The sequence below is a fragment of the Hyperolius riggenbachi genome, chromosome 3, assembly GCF_040937935.1.
Source record: "Hyperolius riggenbachi isolate aHypRig1 chromosome 3, aHypRig1.pri, whole genome shotgun sequence".
Taxonomy (NCBI): Eukaryota; Metazoa; Chordata; class Amphibia; order Anura; family Hyperoliidae; genus Hyperolius; species Hyperolius riggenbachi.
The window spans coordinates 170550879-170571902 of NC_090648.1; the positions used below are offsets into that span (position 1 = coordinate 170550879).

The 21024-nt window shown below is 42.9% G+C and overlaps 1 protein-coding gene across 1 annotated transcript in view; it reads right to left on the reverse strand.

The window, feature by feature from the left end:
* CIB1 (calcium and integrin binding 1) overlaps positions 1 to 21024 on the reverse strand; it is a 38221-nt gene that overhangs the window by 13910 nt on the left and 3287 nt on the right. The window contains exons 2-5 of the mRNA XM_068275249.1: positions 19623 to 19657; positions 9867 to 9969; positions 8469 to 8616; positions 4485 to 4603 (exon numbers count right to left, since the gene is read on the reverse strand). Of these exons, the coding sequence (XP_068131350.1) occupies positions 4485 to 4603; positions 8469 to 8616; positions 9867 to 9969; positions 19623 to 19657 (405 nt within the window). The remainder of the gene's footprint in view (positions 1 to 4484; positions 4604 to 8468; positions 8617 to 9866; positions 9970 to 19622; positions 19658 to 21024) is intronic.

A 21024-nucleotide genomic window follows, 5' to 3' on the forward strand; every position in this document is an offset into this window, starting at 1 on the left:
CAGCGACCAATCAGGTAAGAGATGGGGAGGGGAGATGCACGGCTGTCACACATCTCCCCTCCCCATCTCTTATCTGATTGGCCGCTAGCAGCAGAACTTGATGGGACGCAGCCACGTTTGTCATCCAAATGGCCGCTGTCTCATCTGTGACTCCTTTGCCCTGCTTGACAGAAGAGCCGCGGCTGAAGGAGGGAAAATAGTGTCAAGCCGCAGACACCACCGCTGGAAGGAGGTGAGTTATTGCTATACTGGGCACTTATACCTAGTTAGCTATACTGGGCACCTATACTTAGCTATCTGTACTGGGCACCTATACATGTACTTAGCTAACTATACTGGTGTGGACAGTTGGGGCGGAGTCTGGGGTGGGGGAGGAGTCAGGGAGGGGGAAGTCAGCCCTCCACCATGTGTTCTGAAAAAAAATTTGGCCCTCCACGCCCGTGAAGTTGGACAGCAATGTCCTATATGATATATTTAACTGACTTTTTTTATCGTAACAACCAAAGATTTATACAGGAAAAGCATGATGATTAACCACATTGCCCAAACTTTCGCGCGCATGTTATGACTATTCTTTGAGAAATTGAACTTTTTTTTAAATTTTAATTTGAGTTTAAATTCATTAGGAGTCGGAGCATTTTCTCCCAACTCCGACTCCAGGTACCCAAAAATTGCCCTGACTCAGACTCCACAGCCCTGTTACATTATTTGCACAAGAGGGGAAAAAAAAACAAAAAAAACAATTGCAGACAGAATTAGCGAAAAAAAAACCTTGTTCTTTGGAGACACAATGAATGTCAAGGGAGAATCACACTTCTATTTAGACATTACGTTCGCATTTTAGTCTGCATGAAAAAAAAAAAAAAAAAAAAAAAGGCTACTTTGAAAGAACACCGACGAGAAAACGCAAACGAAAAATGCATGAAAATTTTGCATTAAAAAACAAACAACAAAAACACTTTCCATTTTCCTGCCTGGAACCCACTAGAAAAGTGCAAAATGCAATCGCTAGAGATTTGTGGTAGCGATTTGCAAGCAATGTCCCTGCTTCTATACAATCCATTAGAATGGAAACAATCCCAAAATGCTGCACGTCCAGCGATTACAATTTGCTTAATCGCAATCGCTGTAGTGGAATCTGTTACATCCATTTACATCGGCAGAGCGTTTAGAGAAATGGCTAGCGACTCAAAGCGCTCCCTAAATGCACAAAAAAAAACAAAAAAAAAAAAAAAACACTGTAGTGGGTTCCAGGCCTCAGTGTAAATCCTGCCTAATAGCTGTAGAAAGTACAGCTAAAGTAGTCTTCCCCATAACTGTATGCAAAGGACAGTTAAAGGGGCAAACATATACAAATAAGTACATTTTTTCCAGAGTAAAATGAGCCATAAATTACTTTTCTCCTATGTTGCTGTCACTTACAGTAGCTAGTAGAAATCTGACAGAAGTGACAGGTTTTGGACTAGTCCATCTCTTTATAGGGGACTCTCAGGGATATATTTATTTTCAAAAGCACTTATGCTGCATACACACTTGAGATAAAAGTCTCTGGAAAAGGCAAGATCACAGACCTATTATACCCCATTCCATGTAGTATGAGAGCCATACCTTCACAGTCTATTCTATGGAGCTGCACTCCCCATCAGATAAATATTTGCAAGATGCTGCACACAGATGCCCGTACACATTCAAAAGATCATTATCTGCAAAAGATCTCTTCCTGCAATAGATCCATTCCTTCAAAATGCATTCATAGTCTATGAGATCTGCAGATCATCATACACATCTTGTTTAGCAGGCAATCATCTGCAGATCATCTGCAGATCAGATCCACCAGGATGGATTTTCAGATCTGCAGATGATTGCCAGATATGCAGATGAAGTCTGTTAAACAAGGTGTGTATGATGATCTGCAGATCTCATAGACTATGAATGCATTTTGCAGGAATGGATCTATTGCAGGAAGAGATCTTTTGCAGATAATGATCTTTTGAATGTGTAAGGGCATCTTTGTGTGCAGCATCTTGCAAAGATTTTATCTGATGGGGAGTGCAGCTCCATAGAATAGACTGTGTAGAGTATGGCTCTCATACTACATGGAATGGGGTAAAATTGGTCTGTGATCTTGCCTTTTCCAGAGACTTTTATCTCAAGTGTGTATGCAGCATTAGTGAATGGCAGTTGCTATGTCCAGCTGCCAAAAAACTGTGTAGGGAGCAGGGAAGCTGGCCAGCATCATTGTTTAAATCCTTTTTCGGGAATATCTTTTTAAAGAATAAAAGCATTGCTGAGAATCCCCTATGAAGAGATGGACTAGTCCAAAACCTGTCACTTCTGTCAGATTTCTACTACCTACTGTAATTGACAGCAACATAGGAGAAAAGTCATTACTCTGTAAAAAAAAACAAAAAAAAAAAAACGTACTTCTTATTTGTATATACAAGAAGTTTTGAATCAGGATGATACCATTTATTGGCTAACTTAGAGATGGATAAACAGTGAGCTTTCGACTTATAAAAAGCCTTCGTCGGACTGGTTCCTGACCAGAACTGGAAAACACAGCTTATATACACTGACATACAGAGGAGAAACATTCTTTAGCAAACATAAATGTAATTAGATGCCTTAAAGGAAAGGTTCAGGGAGGGTGGGTAAAAAATAAAAATCAATTTCCACTTACCTGAGGCTTCCTCCAGCCCGTGGCAGGCAGGAGGTGCCCTCGCCGCCACTCCGCAGGCTCCCGGTGGCCGACCCGACCTGGCCAGGCCGGCTGCCAGGTCGGGCTCTTCTGCGCTCCAAGGCCCGGAACTTCTGCGTCCCACGCCGACGCTCTGACGTCATCGGACGTCCTCCGGGCTCTACTGCGCAGGCGCAGAACTACTGCACATGCGCAGTAGAGCCCGGAGGACGTCCGATGACGTCAGCGCGCCGGCGTGGGACGCAGAAGTTCCGGGCCTTGGAGCGCAGAAGAGCCCGACCTGGCAGCCGGCCTGGCCAGGTCGGGTCGGCCACCGGAGACCACCGGGAGCCTGCGGAGCGGCGGCGAGGGCACCTCCTGCCTGCCACGGGCTGGAGGAAGCCCCAGGTAAGTGGAAATTGATTTTTATTTTTTACCCACCCTCCCTGAACCTCTCCTTTAACTGTTACTGAGGAGGCTTTCCCAGGCATCCTATCTAAACTGATAAGATCAATAGAATCCTCAACATGACATAAAGCAGACTCTGGTGATGGGGAGACATCGTAAATTCCGAATTCAAATGGTGACTGGCCTGGTTACATGCACCATTAATTCTAAGCTTAATGGCCCATACTCACGAGTGACATTTGTCGCCGCAACACGCGGCGCGCGCGTGTTGCGGCGACAGGTCGCCCGTGAGTATGGGCCGCCGCACGCGCGTGCACCCCGAACTGTCGCCCGCCGCTCTTGTCGCCATGCGATTGAAAGTTTCAATCGCATGGCAACAGTCGCCGCCGCACCTCCGCCGCAACTGTCGCTAGTCCGCGTGAGTACGCGGACTAGCGACAGCAACCTCCATAGAGGTGAATGAAGCTTCCGGCGGGGGGAGGAGGAACGTCGGCGACAGCTTCCGTCTCGCCGCTGGTCCCTCTTCCGCGTGTGTACGCGGAGGGACCTGGAGAGAAGCTGTCGCCGGCCTGTCGCTAGCACGCTCACGTGTGCTGGCGACAGGCCACTTCTGCAGCCCGTGAGTACGGGCCATTAGAGAATTGTGGCATTTAAAGCCAGCACCTGAAAGCAAATAAAATGAATAGTGACAGTGAATTCCATCTTACACAGCATATGGCACAAAAATGAATGAAAAGATAGAAAAATTTAAATTAAAAGAATTGTGGCATTTAAAACCCATCGTACTAGCACAAGAAGTTAGAGTCCTTGTTTAAACCATCTTCTACAGTTTTGAACCAATGTATAAACTTAGTTTCTTGTGTTATGTTTGCACATATTTTAAATTTTACAGTTTTTCGCTGTAGTGCCCCTTTAAGCATATAAATGAGTGGATTGCACATGTTCAGAGAGTTCATTCGGTAGTTAGTGAAAGGTGAGGTGTTTTTAATTAATTTTTTTTTCTCCCATTTAGTTGACCCTTAGGTTTTTGGATTAGTTCCCACTAGACTGCTGATAAAAAAACCAAACTAGCATTAAACGGTTAGAATAGGACTCACCAGATTAGGGACACTGGCACATTTGGCGAGCTTAAGCGCTTAAAGCGTAACCAAGAGCCCCTGTCACTGTTTTCCTGTTGTGTGCTGCAGCCCTTCTGTATTTATATATTTCTTATGAGATTGGGGGATCTACATTGCTGCGTGCATGCTTTGCAAAAAAATTGCATTAAAGTTGGTTTGTGCTGCTCACCCCTTGGTATTTGTATGCAAAGGACAGTGTTGTCTGCTTAAAACAGAAGGTAACTGCATAACCTCACTTCTAACCTCTGGCCAAAGTCCCCGTACTACGCCTGTGTACTTACATTTGATATAAGCTGATTCATCTCATTGTTACTTAGCTTGGTGTCTTCCTCTTTTCCAGTTAAACAGTTCACCAGCATTTCCAAGTCTGTTTCATTCAGGGCTCCATCTCCATCAAAATCTGTACAAGGAAATAAATCAGTGACTGTTTAGAAAACAATTCTCCCTGCCAATCATTTTTATAGAACCTTCATAGGTGGAAGCATATTTTGACTTTGTGACTAAGGGCTCATATACACTCCGACTAGTCATTAGAAGCTGGACATGCTGCAAAACCATGACTGAACATGAATGTAATTTCCCACTGCAGCTTGCTCCTTTGCATATTTCCCTCTCCTGAGAGCAGAACAGGATCCTCAGCAGAGGCAAGCAGCTCATCTGTATGAGCAATGTGTCACCTGAAGCAATCACAAACCATTGTTTCATGCAACTATCATCTGATATGAGTACTCAGCCTAAAGTAAGATAGTTTTGAAGATTAAAAAAAACAACTGTAGTGAGAGGTGTATATAGAGGCTGCCACGGCAGCCTCTATATACCTCTTAAGCAATGCCAGTTGCCTGGCAGTCCTGCTGATCTATTTGGCTGCAGTAGTGTCTGAATCAGACCAGAAATAAGCATGCAGCCAATGTTGTAAAATCTGACAATGTCAGAAACTTCTGATCTGCTGCATGCTTGTTCAGGGTCTGTTGCTAAAAGTATTAGAGGAAGAGGATTAGCAGGATAGCCAGGCAACTGGTATTTCTTAAAAGGAAGTAGATATGGGAGCCTCCATATACCTCTCACTACAATTGCCCTTTAACACTAGACATAGCTAATCTTAACCGCTCTGCGGCCACAGAGTGGCTCTGCCAGGACCGCCTTAGGCTCCCTGCACACTGCAGGGAAGAAAGAACTTTTCTTTTTAATAAACCTATGTGCTAAGTTGCATGGGCGTGCAGCAAACTGTTAAAACTGCAGTGTGCTGAATAAAAAAAAAATGGGGGGGGGAGGGGTGCAAGCCTGTGGTACTCAAGCAGTTAAACCAGGGGTTCCCCTCTTTCCCATTTTCATCATATCTTTAAGAAAAAGAGGACTTACTTTTAGGATGTAAGGGTTACTCTGGGATTGTATTGTTAAAGGGAACCTGAAGTGAGAGGGATCAGACTCCCCTTTATTCGCCAAGTACGCCGAATGACATACCCGGAATTGTTTTTAGGTACACATGGCAAAAGCAGTTGCACATAGAGTAGACAGGGCATGGGGCCAGATCCACACAGTGAGGAAGTTCAGGGTGGGCAACTTCGGAAAAAATATATGAAGGATAACAGTTAAACACCAGTTGCCTGGCTGTCCTGCTGATCTTCTACTTCAAATACTTTTAGCCATAGACCGTGAACAAACATGCAGATCAGATGTTTCTGACAAGATTATCTGCATGCTTGTTTCAGATGAGTGATTCAGACACTACTGCTGCCAGAAAGATCAGAAGGATTGCCCGACAACTGGTATGGTTTAAAAGAAAATACATATAGCAGCCACCCTATCCCTCACTTCAGGTTCCCTTTAAAGCAGAGCTCCCCAACCCTGTCCTCAGGGCCCACCAACAGTACATGTTTTGCAGGAAACCACAAACATTCACAGGTGGGGTAATTAGTGTCTCAGCAGAGCTGATTAACTACATCTGTGGATTTCTACAACATGCACTGTTGGTGGGCCTTGAGGGCAGGGTTGGGGAACACTGCTTTAAAGGACAACTTTAGTGAACGGTATATGGAGGCGGTCATATTTCCTAAACAATACCAGTTGCCTGGAAGCCCTGCTGGTCTATTTGCCTGCAGAGGGGTATGAATCACACCAAAAACAAGCATGCAGCTAATCTTGTCAGATCTGACAATAATGTCAGAGACGCCTGATCTGCTGCATGGTCGTTCAGGGTCTAAGGCTAAAAGTAGTACATGCAGAGGATCAGCAGGACTCAGCCAGGCAACTGGTATGGTTTAAAAATAAATAAATATGGCAGCCTCAGTATACCTCTCACTGCAGTTGTCCTTTAAGCCTGGAGTTTAGCTTTCACAATTTGGTTCCACATCACTCTTGCAAAGTTCAGTGGTATGGTAATTTGTGTGTGCTCTACAATCACTACTTTGCAAAAGAGGTTTATGGTTTCTTGCCTCTGACTAGTGAACCAAGTATACAGAGCCAGCAGCTTAGAAACAGGAATCAGTAGTCAAAACCATGACTGCACCTTTGTTCCAAAGAGTCTGCAATGCACTCCTATTGAGCAACTGCTTCCTTATTTTTAGTAACCAGCCAGGACAAGTCTAATTTATCTTTAGTACAGTATAGCCAAGTTGCATTCGTCTGGTGGTTTGTTACTGCAAATTGGCTACTGCATTAGCTACAACGGGTGGTGGACCCTCAGCAAAAATGTGGGAAGAAGGTTAGTATTAGGCGTAGGTAGGGGACAGTCCATGTGAGAATTAGATTAGGAGTCAATAGTAGTAGTAACATTACCGATAATCTTCTACCGGCTTCATCAGGGGACCAAATTAACAGATGTCTTTTAGGAGCTTACTACACCATACTGATAAAGCTCTCAGCAGATAATGAAAATATTTCAGGCACTTAAAAGTATTGCCATCATAACTTATAATAATGTGGCTAATCTACATGCGCAGAAGAGAAATTCTGACCAACCCTGTCTTCTGAACCATATTTCCAGTTTTATTAGTCTTTGAATTCAGCAAGTCAGAAGAACATCCCCTTACGACCCTGTCACAACAGAAAGGGTTTTTCAGGTTGTTCTTTAAAAAAAAACAAAAAAAAAAAAACACCTCCATATACTTGCATTAAAATTGTGGAAAAATTGCCGCGATTGTGATAAAAAAATAAATTAAATAAATATAGCCGCGATTGCAGCAAATTTGAATGGATCCATTTCCAAAGATGTGAGACCCTGGGACATGACCACCATATATGAAGCATAGTGCCCAGCACCTGGCATCCTCTGAAACAGAGGGAGCTCCTAGACCGGTCGATTTTATTTAAAATGTGAGAACTAGATAAGTACGATGTAATAACATGATTGAGACTTCCATATTGGTGGTTAGCATGCTACCTTTAGAAAGTGCACAGCCATTTTAAGATCTCTCCAGAGATGTTCAATCGGATTCAAGTCTGGGCTCTGGCTTGGCCACTCAAGGACATTCACAGAGTTGTCCTGAAGCCACTCCTTTGATATCTTGGCTGTGTGCTTGGGTCGTTGGCCTGAAGAAAGATGAACTGTCGCCCCAATCTGAGTTCAAGAGCACTCAAGCAGGTTTTTAACCAGTATGTCCCTGTACATTGCTGCAGACATCTTTCCCCTTATCCTGACTAGTCTCCCAGTTCCTGCCACTGAAAAACATCCACACAGCATGATGCTGCCACCACCATGCTTCACTGATCAGGTGAGATGCACCCACTGCTACTCTTCTACTTTGCAAGGGGGTGGGACACTGCACCAGTACTCCTGGGCTAGCCTGGCACCCCCATGTTGAGATCTGTGTTAACTGAGTAGTAGTGAATTATCAGAGAGAGCAGTGATTGGCCCTAATGGGAGCCATGGTCCACAAAACCATCAGCACCGGTTAAAACACAGGGCAGCAGACAGCCAATTAGGGTCTGATGGCAGCAGACATTGCCGCATACACATGCGGGAGACCGTCAGGCATCAGTCCTATGTATTAATCGGACTTTTGGGGGAGAATAGGCGAGTCATATAGTCCAAAACATATGTTATATGTCTGTATTTTAAAGTTTACAATTGAGTGATGTTTAATCTACAAAACAAAATAAAAATGCCTTTTTTAAGTTATTGGCTCACCAACATTAAGAACTGTGGTCTATAAAAGGTTTTCTATGTCAGTTTTCAATGTTAGCTGGACAGTGGTTCAGGGTGTTCCCTTAAGAGAGTGATGTGTCTGAAAGGTTGATTTATCCTAACACTCAAGCTATGTGCTTACCAAATATTCGGAAGGCATAGTGAGATTTGACTTCTAGGGTGGCAGATTCACTGAATGCACTTAGCATATCAAGGAAATCCTCAAAGGACATGCTGCAATCATCTGAAGTGGAGAAGACATTGCAGATGCGATCCTTAAAAGGGTTTGCCTATGAGACATAAGAGGAAAGACACCTAATTTTTGTGTAAAATGATACATGTTCATTATATCTCTAATGCATCAGAAGCAGCTGAATTTGTGATGGCCACGCACAGTAGAGCAAACCTATGAGCTGGCCTATTTTGTATACTTACCTCAGGAGGGGGAAGCCTCAGCCAGGCTGATAAATCGATTAGACCCCCAAAGTGTGGCCACACTGCGTCTGTGCAGTAGTACAGACCTGCTAGGGCTTCAGCAGAAGAAGCGGAGCCTGATTGGGTCCGTGCTGCAACACACGAGTCCTCAAAAAGCAGTTTTTTGGGGTCTCAGCACTGGAATGTGCCAGTAGAGGAGGAGAGGGGAAACCCCTGCAGAAGAGTGGTAATTTTTTTTCCCCTACAGATACACATTAAAGGATACTTTGGCACTTATTAAAATGTAAAAACATGAGGAGTAGGCATTCCCCCCTCCCCCGTTCTCCTTTACTGTGTAATGGTCCCCCAAACCTACTTCTGGGTTGGATCAGTGTGGACTGCTTTGGTGCTGCCCGGTGACACGTGTCCTTGATTATGCACCCAGGAGTGCTGTGAGCAGGCCCACTACATAGTTGTGACGCTGTACACATGGGCAGAGCGCTCCTGGACACGCGGTCAAGGCTTTTTTCTGCAACCATAACGCGATCATGCGCCAAATAGGAAGTTGTTGTTCGACAAAAATCTATCAAGATTAGCTACATGCTTGTTTCAGGCATATGAATCAGACCATACTGAAGCAAGCAAGATCAGTAGGACTGCCAGACCACTGGTATTGTGGTAAAAAGAAATAAATATGGCGGTCTCAACATCAGTCTAGCTTCAGGTTACCTTTAAGGTGTGCACAAATGGAAACCTGTAGTAGCTTGACCAGTGTCAGGAGGATAACAATACGCTCGGTGGTCACTGTCAATTAAAGTTCTATATCTAACTCATGGGACACCCGTTCAGGCTCTCAATTCTCAACCGTAACGTGTAGAGCCTCCCCGATACATCGCCAAGAGATCCATAGTGCTGGACCATCTCGGCTGGGCACACGGTTCTCCTCCTCACCTTTTCTGCTTACTTTTACCTGACATCAGGTTGTAATGAGAGGAGTTGCCTGGCTAAGCATATCCCCACCTACACTACATCCCCTCTGTTTGCAGACCACTGTCTGATGTATGGTGTGGATTTATTATTGAAACCATGGGGCTAAACATGACTAAAAACAGACAAGCTCAAATACCTTTATTTCGGGGAGCATCAGAAAAGCGGGTTTTGGAATCCTTACAGCCCTTACATTGCTTCTCTCTTCTTTCTGTGCTAGTTCACTGAAACGCTTGTACGCCCTAAAGGAAGAATCACACATACCGTACATTACAGTAAAATACCAATAGACCAATGTAAAATTAAAGGCTTACTTTCCCTGATGTTTTCCATGGCAGCATACTAATGGGTAAAGTCCCGCCCCCTTTACCCCATGTAGGACGTCCAAAGAGGTTAAAAGCCCTCCCCATGCTCCTACCAGCATTCTAAAAATTTTCCTCGCCTCAAGCTGTAAGTGTCCAAGGATCATGGTGTTGGTCTTACCTCCGCAGTCTGCGGCGACCAGTAAGTTCACACTCTCCTACTGAAGTCTGTGCCTTAGGTTAATAAACTCTCCTATTAAAAAAAAAAAAAAAAAAAAAAAAAGGGGGGGGGGGGGGGGGTACAGAACCCCTTTGGCTTCTCTCTGGGTGAAAAAAAAAACAAACAAAAAAAAAAAAAATAACCAACACCTAAGGAAGGTGGTCCTGTGACTACGCTGCATACTAAGGTATGGTAGCTCCCCATACTGCATTGCCTATATTGTTTATCGTTTCTTATGATATATTGTGGCATGTTTAGGTTTTTCCTCAAAGTGCTGTCATATTGCTCACCTGTATAGTGGGTAGTTATCCAGGTTGTGGGCCCCGGAGGAGTATGTTTTGAGAGGTCCAGGGGAGCGGAGCTCCGGCATGTAGATGCGCCTGCGCGTGGAGTTTTTTCGTGCGCCGATTGTGTAGCGGCGGGACGTTTCCGAGCTTCCGGGCTCGCCAGTGCGCATGCGGAGTTAGTGGCCCAATTGGGCGGAAGTAGCTCAGCGGCCATTTTGCTTAAGGGCAAATTAGCAGGACCTGACGACGGAAGTTAGGAGGGGTATAAATAGGCTCTTCCTGGCAGTGTGAGTGTCGCTAGTGGTTCCTCTGACGGTGAAGCGGCTGGAGGTGTTGGCCAGCAGTTAGGATATTCCTATGCTGTGGATCTGAGTGTACTGGTAGGTTGTTCTCTATTGGCAAACATTAAGGATTGAAGATAGTAGACTGTCAGTTTGATAGGTGATTATATTTTTTGGTGAGTGAGTGAGTGAGTGAGTGAGTGAGTGAGTGAGTGAGTGAGTGAGTGAACACATGAGCATTTGGATTCATGTTCAGATTCAGATGGTTCAGAAGATTATAATGAAGATTTCGATTTTAAATTAATTCCATCATTTATCTCGCAAATCAAAGAGGCCATTCAGTGGGAGGATGATCAATCTTCATCAAAAGAGAAAAGGAGATACTATAAGCATTTGAATAAGAAAACCGTAGCTTTTCCCCTGATGGAAGAGATCAAGGAGGTCATCTTACAAGAATGGGAGAAGACAGTAAAAAAGCCCTCATTCAAGAATCGATTCCAGAAACTATACCCGTTGGAAAAGGATCATTTATATCTATTCCAAAGCAATCCAGTGGTCGATGAGTCATTAGGAACGTAACCCTACCTATGGAAGATGCGGCAGTATTCAAGGATGTGATGGATAGACAAATGGATACAGATCTAAGAAGAGCATATCTGGCAGCAGGAGAAGCTTCCAGAGCAGCAGTAGCCCTAACTTCTGTAGCCAAGGCTATGAGGGTTTGGGCTTCAGATATCCAAGGTGCAGCCAGATACGGTCGTAGTAGAGAAACTATTATTTCAATGTTAGAAGACTTAAAGATCACATCTGAGTTTGTGGGTACAGCAAGTGTGGATGCAGTTAGATCGGCAAGTAGATCAATGCTTTACTCAATTATGACAAAGAGGTCTTTATGGCTAAAATCGTGGTCTGCAGATCCTAATTCTAAGCAGAATTGGACCAGAATTCCTTATGATGGTAAAAAACTATTCGGAGAAAGAATGGATAATGCAATCGCCAGAGTCACTGGGGGCAAATCTGGCTTCCTGCCTCAAGACCGCCGATTTAGGAGACAGAACTTTATACCTTTCAAGAAGCAAACCCAGAGTAGATTTGGGGAAGCAAAGTCTTACAAGTCCGGAAGGGAGTTCAGACGTCCTTGGAAGAATAATCAGTCTTCAATAGGGAAGTCAAACAGAAATAGAAGCACTTCTAATGTCTCGGACAATACAAAGTCCTTTTGAAGTGAGGCCCGTCCAGGCTGTTCCAGTTGCAGCCAGGCTAGTTCACTACAGCAGAGTCTGGGCGGGATCAATCACCAACAAATCGGTCCTATCAACCATTTTGGAGGGCCATCAATGGTTATTCAAGAAGTATCCACCTCATGACACTTTTGTAAAAACCACAATTCCGAAAGACAAGACAAAGCTATTAGCTATTCAAGAATATGTGTCAAAACTCCAGAGTCAAAGAGCTGTGATTCAAGTTCCAAATACAGAAAGGAAAAAGGAATTCTATTCACCCATGTTCCTGAAAAAAAAAAAAAAAAAAAAAAAAAGAAGAAGACGGGAGATCTCAGGCCTGTTAGATTTAAAAGGTCTAAACAGATTCATTTTTCTGCCAAAATTCAAAATGGACAGTCTACATTCCATCACATTAGCAGTCCAACCAGGAGATTGGATGTGCTCAGTGGACTTAAAAGACGCCTATTTTCACATTCCCATTCACACAAATTTTAAAAAAATACCCATGTTTTGCAATAGGAAGTTGTCACTTACAATTCGTCTGTTTACCTTTTGGTCTGTCTACTTCTCCCAGAACCTTCACAAAAATTTTGCTCACAGTCATCGCTCATATTTGTATGCAAGGAATACGAATTTTGCACTACTTAGACGACATCCTGATACTAGCATCCGCAGAGAAAACCTTGTTGGAGCATCAAAACTTTGGATATTTCACAATGCACCCAAAATCTTCCAAAGAGCTAATTGATTCCCACTCAAGTAATGCTTTTTCTGGGGGCTGTTTTCAATACACAAAACAGAACCATTTCCCTTCCGCAGGACAAGAAACTAAAAATTCAAGGAAAAATGTTTGATAATACAGAGTCAAGTCATGACAGCGAAAGCTTGTATGCAGACTTTAGGCCTGATGTCTTCAACCATACCAATGGTGAAATGGGCCCATTGGCATCTATGCCCCTTTCAGATAAATTTTCTGTGACAATGGACAAATACATCCTTCCTTCAAGAGATTTATATTCCAGTGGAAATACTACAATCGCTTCACTGGTGGAGAGAGGCAAAGAATCGGAGCAATTGTTATGCGCTCATCCTTCCGACTTGGGAAGTAGTAACCAGGGCTGTGGAGTCGGTCCAAAAATCCACCGACTCCTCAGTTTAGGATTCCTTCGACTCCGACTCCTCTAATTTGCATATTACAATTTTGTTGATTAAAAGTATGTAACTTGAAATTCGTCTCTTAACTGCCAACGCTTAGGAATTTTACAAGACAACTGCAGTGAGAAGGATATGTAGACTACTATATTTATTCCCTTTAGACTAAAACTAGTCCTTGGTAAGAGTACTTGTAAAAAGGTACAAACAACATCTATCAGGCCCTAGGCAATGTAAGTGTGGGTACATGTAAGAATGATGTGCAGGTACTCTGCAGGGGAATGAGGAGATTCTTCCACTATTACACATTCTTCATGCACAATCTGAACAAGGTTTATGGGTGACAGACAACACCTCTGTGTTCAATGTGCACAGCATTCTCAGTGCATTCCCTGCAGCTCTGTGGGGAGTGCATATGTAGAGTATAGTACTACTGTGTAACAAAGTAAACCTGAGACAGATGAAATTAAAGTTTTATACATACTTGGGGCTTCCTCCAGCCGCCTTCAGGATAATCAGTCTCTCGTTGTCCTCCTCCACCACCTGGATCTTCTGCTATGAGTCCAGGTACTTGAGCCAGTCGGGCGTGGTGCACATGCACACACTGCGCCACCAGGAGCATATTACACCTGTGCAGCACTATTGCGCAGGTGCAGAATGTTCCTGGCTGTGGGAGCGGCATGCAGCCGGACAACGCTGACTCATAGCAGAAGATCCGGGTGGTGGAGGACAGCGAGGGACTGATTAGCCTGAAGGGGGCTGGAGGAAGCCCCAGGTATGTATAAAAAAAAAAAAAAAAACTACTTTTCATCCGTCTCAGGTACCCTTTAATTTGTAGTCACCAAACCAAATTTTAACAACATATCAAATTATTTGATTTCATCAGCAAAGGGAGTGCATACATTTGCATAAATCAGCATCAGTGCAGAATTATTTCCATCTCATTGACCATCTCTATTAGTGACACAGCTACACATCAGGCTTTATTCTTACAGCATAGATGTTATTTAGTATATATAAGAGATTCCTGTGTACACATCATATATACAGTCACAATCAGATGTGTATATCTGACCTTAAAAATACAGGGACTGCTTTATTGAAGCAGCACAAGTAACTAATTTTGATTAGTTTATTTTATTTTTGTGGACTAAGCATTACTGTATATATACATTATTTTTAATGACTATTATCTGAGAAATAGAACATTTTACCATATTTTCTATTTTAATTACAGTTACAAATTCATTAGGAGTCGGAGCATTTTTTCCCGACTCCGACTCCAGGCACCCAAAATTGCCAGACTCCACAGCCCTGATGGTAACAACGGATGCAAGTTGCATGGGTTGGGGAGCAATATAAAACAACAAGGTAGCCCAGGGCAGATGGAGAATGTCAACACAACATGTTGTCTCCAATGTACTAGAACTCAAAGCTGCACACCAAGCATTGCTTCACTTTCTTCCTTCACTGAGGGGCAAGTCAGTCTTATTCAGAATGGACAATGTTTCGGCTGTTGCCTACATCAAAAAGCAAGGAGGAACACACAGCAAGAGTCTTTTGAAAGTATCTCCAATTATGGAGTTAGCGGAAAAATTCCTAATGAACATTTCAGCCCTATATCTTCCGAGCAGCCAGAATCAGCAAGCGGATTATCTATCAAGGAACTTGCTCAACAACACAGAGTGGTCTCTCCATCAGTCAGCCTTCACGATGTTAGAGGAGAAGTGGGGTCTTCCAGAGATAGATCTTTTTGCCTCGAACAAAAATTTAAAAGTAAAGAAGTATTTCTCCAGGTTTCCGGATCCAAAGGCATGTCTAGTAGATGCTCTGATCCAGCCATGGGAATTCAATTTGATGTATGCCTTCCCGCCAATTCCCTTAATATACAGATTTCTGACCAAGGTAAAGTTGTCGAAGGCCACCTGTGTGGCGGTTCTACCGTGGTGGCCCAGAAGGCCGTGGTTTACGCTTCTGATGCAACTCAGTACTCAAGACCCGATTCCACTCCCACAAATACCAGATCTCTTGACTCAAGGCTCGATAACACATCACAATCCTCTTAATCTTCACTTGATGGGATGGAATTTGAGAAACGCAGACTAAGAAATTCAGGTTGTACAGAAGATGTGGTGGAAACATTAATTTCAGCAAGGAAGGATAATACAAAAAATTCACAGTAGAATATGGAAAGCATTTTCGATCTTTGCGAAGAAATCAGATTTTTTAGTAGGAAACTTTTCAGTAGCCCAGTTATCATTCCTACAAAAGGACTCCATATGGCTTTGGCATATTCTACCCTAAAAGGCCAAGTCTCTGCTATTTCTTCCATTTCGGGAACTACATGGGCTTCCAATCCATTAATAATTCAGTTTTTTAAGGCAGCTATTAAATTAAAACCACCGATTAAAACACGTTTTCCTAACTGGGATCTCCTGATGGTTCTAGATTTCTTAGCATTCCATCAATTAATGTCTCCAGAAAACATCTCCATTCAAAATATGTAAAAAAAAAAAAAAAAAAAAAAAAGCAGTTTTCCTGATAGCTATCACGTCAGGTAGAAGAATTTGAGTTTCAGGCCCTAGGCTGCAAGGAGCCACATCTAATCATGTATGATGATAGACTTGTGTTGTACCCAATGCAATCTTTTTTGCCAAAAGTTACGTCCATTTTTTCACCTCAACCAGGAATGGGTCCTTCCAAGCTTCAGAATGTGGTCGGATACCACAATACTACACCCTTTGGATCTTCCTTCAGTAATCAAAACTTACCTCCAAGTAACGGAATCATTTAGAGACTCAGAGTGCTTATTCATAATACCTTCGGGGTACAGGAAAGGCAAATCAGCCTCCACCAGAACTTTAGCAAGATGGGTGGTAGATATAATTAAATTGGCATACAAAGCCAATGGCTTACAGCCATCACAGGACTTTGGAGCTCATACGACGAGAAGTTTATCGTCTTCATGGGCTTTCTTAGGCAGAGTATCTTTACAAAATGTGTGTAAAGCAGCAAATTGGGCTTCGGGTCATACATTCATAAAGCATTATTATGTAGACACAGCAGCTCTTACTTCAGTGGGGTTTGGAAAAACTAATTTCTTCCACTGTGCCTTCTGCAGTTTAATTTGTTTGTACTGTAAGTTTGTATACATGGGGTAAAGGGGGCGGGACTTTACCCATTAGTATGCTGCCATGGAAAAACACCAGGAAAGGAAAATTACCGTTAAGTATTCAAATTTTCCTGTTTCTGTACCTTTAGAAGTAATGGTTCAAGTATCAGCATTATTATACAGGGTAAACATTATATATAAAAAAAAAAAAAGGTGATTAAAGCCCATCTAAAAACTTAAATATAAAAAACGCACAGAACAGCTAGCACTGACTATCTCTGCACTGCCCGGTGATATTCACTGCTACCTGCTGCCCTTTTCCATAGTGTACCCAACTGTAACTGAAGAAACCTTGGACCCACAAACTAGATTACAGCTTCTCAGACTTAGCTCAAAAGAATGACCAGGATTGGTAGGAGAAGATTTGCAACCACATTACATTAGGGAGAGTTGAGCATTGCAGGACACTGCAAAATTAGTCAGTACTAGCTGTGTGGTAGTATTCCTAAATTCGGATGCATATGGTCAACACAGCTCGAGTATAAATGTATTACCTAAAGGTAATTGTAAAGCTTCGGCTTGCTGGCAAATATATAAAAATGTTCTTCTAGACAAGGCCCTATTTTTACTCAAAATGCAGTGAAGTCTGGTTTCTGAAGTGCTGGACCTAAGTATGAAGCAGAAGAAATCCAGGAGGTCCATACGCTCAATTGAAGAGAAGTGATATTTATTCATATAATAGGCTAGATGTCCATTCAATAAGTAACGGTCGTTAGAGGATCCCCTTTGTCAAGGTATACAACAAATGAAACAAGATACATGTAAAGCCCTCACAGGCTTCAGGTAACCCAGTATACGTATCCAGGTGTTAGGCCACTAGTTTCCTTTATTATGTGGTTAGTTTCCTTGGTGGTAGATTTCCAGCAGTGTATAATCTTGACAAAAATGTTGGCAAAAACGTTCTGTCGTGCTGCAACTCAGACAAGTGGTTTTGCATGTACAGTTGTTTCTGGGCCAAAGTTGTTCTTCATACTGTAGCTACGTTCCAACTGCCGCCGTTCTAACATTGCCACAAACACTTCTCTCATGCAACGGTTTACTTCTTTTTTGGGGGGTGTAGTGGGTCGCTTTATTTCACGTCCATTCTCATCTCTTCCTCAGTGGAGGGTAAACCCCAGATTCTCACTGCAAGGTTATCTTTCTTAATATGGATTCAGTGTGCGGCTAGAATTATTGCCATCATGGCTCCTCACACACTAGCCACCAACTGTCACTCTAACCTCCTATACGGCCTTTTGCCACACATGTCCTTCCATGTTTTAACACAGAGTAAGCGTCAGTCATGAGATACCAAGACCACTTTCTCCCAGTGTTAAACAGCAGCCCTCTCTGCACGCAATAGCTGATCAACTGGATAATATAAGATTCTTATATTATCCAGTTGATCAGCATGTGTGTCACTTGTCTAGTTTCTAATTATTAGAAACTAGACAAGTACACCACACACACCAAATTCTTTCCCGTATATGGTTTGTTAAGTATTACATTTGTCTACAATTATTTTTATAAAAAAGAAACTCCCATGGTGCATTAGCAGTTTTGTAAAGCATTCCTTTATGTCTCTGAAGAGCCAAGCATGCATGCAGAGTGGTTGATGTACAGTGTGTCTACAACCTATTTCACAATTATACTAATACAACAAGCTGAAAGCCTGAGGTGAAATAGTACAGCAATATTTACTTACCTGGAGCTTCTTCCAGCCCCTAGAAGTCTTCTGAGCCCCTTGCCGCAGCTGCAGTGCCCCGCTGGCCACCCGCAAAGCTTGCCGACCCATCGGCGGTAATTACAAATGCAAAAATAAATGTTTAACCACCACCAGTAAAGAGCACAAGAAGGTGGGCATATTTACTACCATCAATTCTAGACAATAAGGAGACTAAGCAAGTAATAACGTACAGTTATAAAAGCAAAACAAGTGCTGAAGCGAGCGAGGAAACTCCAGAGTAGCAAGTTTACTAGAGAGGAAGTTTGAGTTTAGATCCACTTTACATTAAAGTGGACCTGAACTCTTGCACAGGACAGAAGGCAGATAAGTCCATTTGAAAGCACAGGCTGTAAACAATATGTGTGCTTCCATGAATCAGGAAGGAGAAACTGCAAATTTATTTTAGGATTTGTAACAGCTGTAACAAATTTTTTTGTTTAAAAAAGGTTATTATCCTGCTTTGTATCTTTTAGAGCAGAGAGGAGTTCTGAGTAAAGGTCCACTTTAATGCTATTAAACAACCAAGCTTTCTTAAAGAGTACCTGAGATGTCACAATAAAAATATTTGATACTTACCCAGAGCTTCCTCGAGCCCCATGAGAACTGATGCGGCCATCGCTGTCCTCCCATATGCCTCTGTTCAGCCGCAATCAGTCCTGGTAATCCGGCTCAGTCGCGCCTGCGTTGCCCATTCGCACATGCACAGAAGAGACGACTGGCGAGACTGAGCCAGATTACCAGGACTGATTGTGGCTGAACAGAGGCACTCGGGAGTTCATCGAGGGACGCATCAGTGCTCATGGGGCTGGAGGAAGCTCTGGGTAAGTATCAAATGTTTTTATTGTGACATCTCAGGTTTACTTTAACATCCCTCAAAAATGTAAAACAATTCTTACCAAAGCAAAACTGCAAATCTGTTAAATTCACAGCTGAAATACATGCAGAATAGGAGCTAAGCAAACTGTTTTGTAGTTCTAAGACTGCAATACAATGGGCTATGTTTATATAACATGGAAAAGAAATTATTTTTGCTCTTTTGCAGTTTCCACCATTTGTTACTCATGCAAGAGACATTGCCGTGCCTGTCGCTGGAGCAGTCCAATCAAATCCCCTGAATCTGGTGAAGCCATTACGGTAATAAATAAAAGCAACTCTGAAAAGTAATTTTCTAAACAGGTCCCAATATATTACTGAACACGTAGAAAAAGATGTGCCGAGGCCCTATTAACAATGCTTAGTTACGTTGCAGAATCATTCTGCGTGTCAATTCACTGCCCATACAATTCTGTGGGGCTGCTCACAGTACGTTGTAACTGACCACATTATTCTAATTTGCTGAATGCAGGTCTATGTCCATTCTCCATTGCAGTTCACAGTTCTTATAATGCATAACGTGTGCGTTAGGCAGGCAACTGACCATTGTGAACCTAGCCAACAATCACATACCCACAGGTCATTTGTTGCATTCCCATTATATGGAACATACTCTTAATTTACTTATAAAAAGTAAATGTCTACTATAAATAATGCAATAAAAGTGTATATATACGTACAGTAAAATTTCTTGTTTTGTAAGGTACGTCAGCTCCTACACAAGGAAAAAAAATAAATAAAAATGGATCAGTTCGAAGTATTCATGAAGCGGCAATGTCATGCAAAAAAGAAAGTCATGTCAGAATCACTACAGTTAAAATATCCAAGCAAAAAAGTTAAATGCCAATATCGCAAAAATCATAAAATGTAAAGTACATGTGAACATATACAAATAAAAAAGTACATTTTTCCCCAGAGTAAAAGACAAATTACTTTTCTCCTATGTTGCGGTCACTTAGGTAATAGAAATCTGACAGAACCGACAGGTTTTAGACCAGCCATGTCCTCATGGGGGAATCTCAAGTGTTTTATTTATTTTCAAAAGCACTTAGTAAATGGCAGTGGCTCCATCCAACTGCTAAAAAAAAAATTGTGCAGCGAGCAGGGAGGCTGGCCAGCATATTTGTATAAATCCTTCAAGGAGTGTCTTTATAAAGAATAAAAAGCCATGCTGAGAATCCCCCATGAGGACATGAGCTAGTCAGTAAAAAAACCTGTTGGTAACATCAGATTTCTACTATCTACTGTAATGCTAGGTCTACAGGGGTCTCAAACTCAATTTACCTGGGGGCCGCAAGAGGCAAAGTCAGGATGAGGTTGGGCCGCATAAGGGATTTCACATGTCCCCGCCGCAAAACGAGGGCTGCAGAGCCCCCAAATCTCCCGGGGGGCAATCCGCCGGCATTTCCTGGAAGGGGCAGAGCTTTCAGCTTCAGCTCTGCCCCTCCTGACGTCATTCGCGGTGGATCACCGCCTCTGCCCGCCCCTCTCACTCTTCCTTCACAGAGAGGGGCGGTGATTGAAGTCAGGAGGGGCAGAGCTACAGCTGGAAGCTCTGCCCCTCAGCGCAGTCGTGGATGTTTGCCCTGGAAATTTGGGGGCTCTGCAGCTCTCGTTTAGCGGCGGGGATGCGGCGGATTACTTGGGAGCACTGAAGCGAACTATAAGGTAAAATAGGCAAAAATAGTTCGCTTCCGTGTCTCTTTTCCTTTTGCCGACGCGGGCCACAAAATATTGTATCGAGCGCCGCAAATGGCCCACGGGCCGCGAGTTTGAGACCCTGCCCAATCTTGTGTTAGATAGATGGGTCGATAGATAAATTACGACATGTCCGATCGTTTTTCTGACCAATTTCTTATGGAAGTGAACGGAAAAGGATAAGATAGAATCGAATCGGAAATCAATCGGGCGGGAAAAATGCATCGTGTGTACCCAGCATAAGTGACAGCAACATAGGAGAAAAGTTATTTGTGGCTCATTTTACATCTTATTTGTATGTGTTTACATGTATTTTAAATTTTACACTTTTTCACGATAGTGATCCTTTAAAAGGGAAGGTTCAGGGAGGGGGGTAAAAAAATA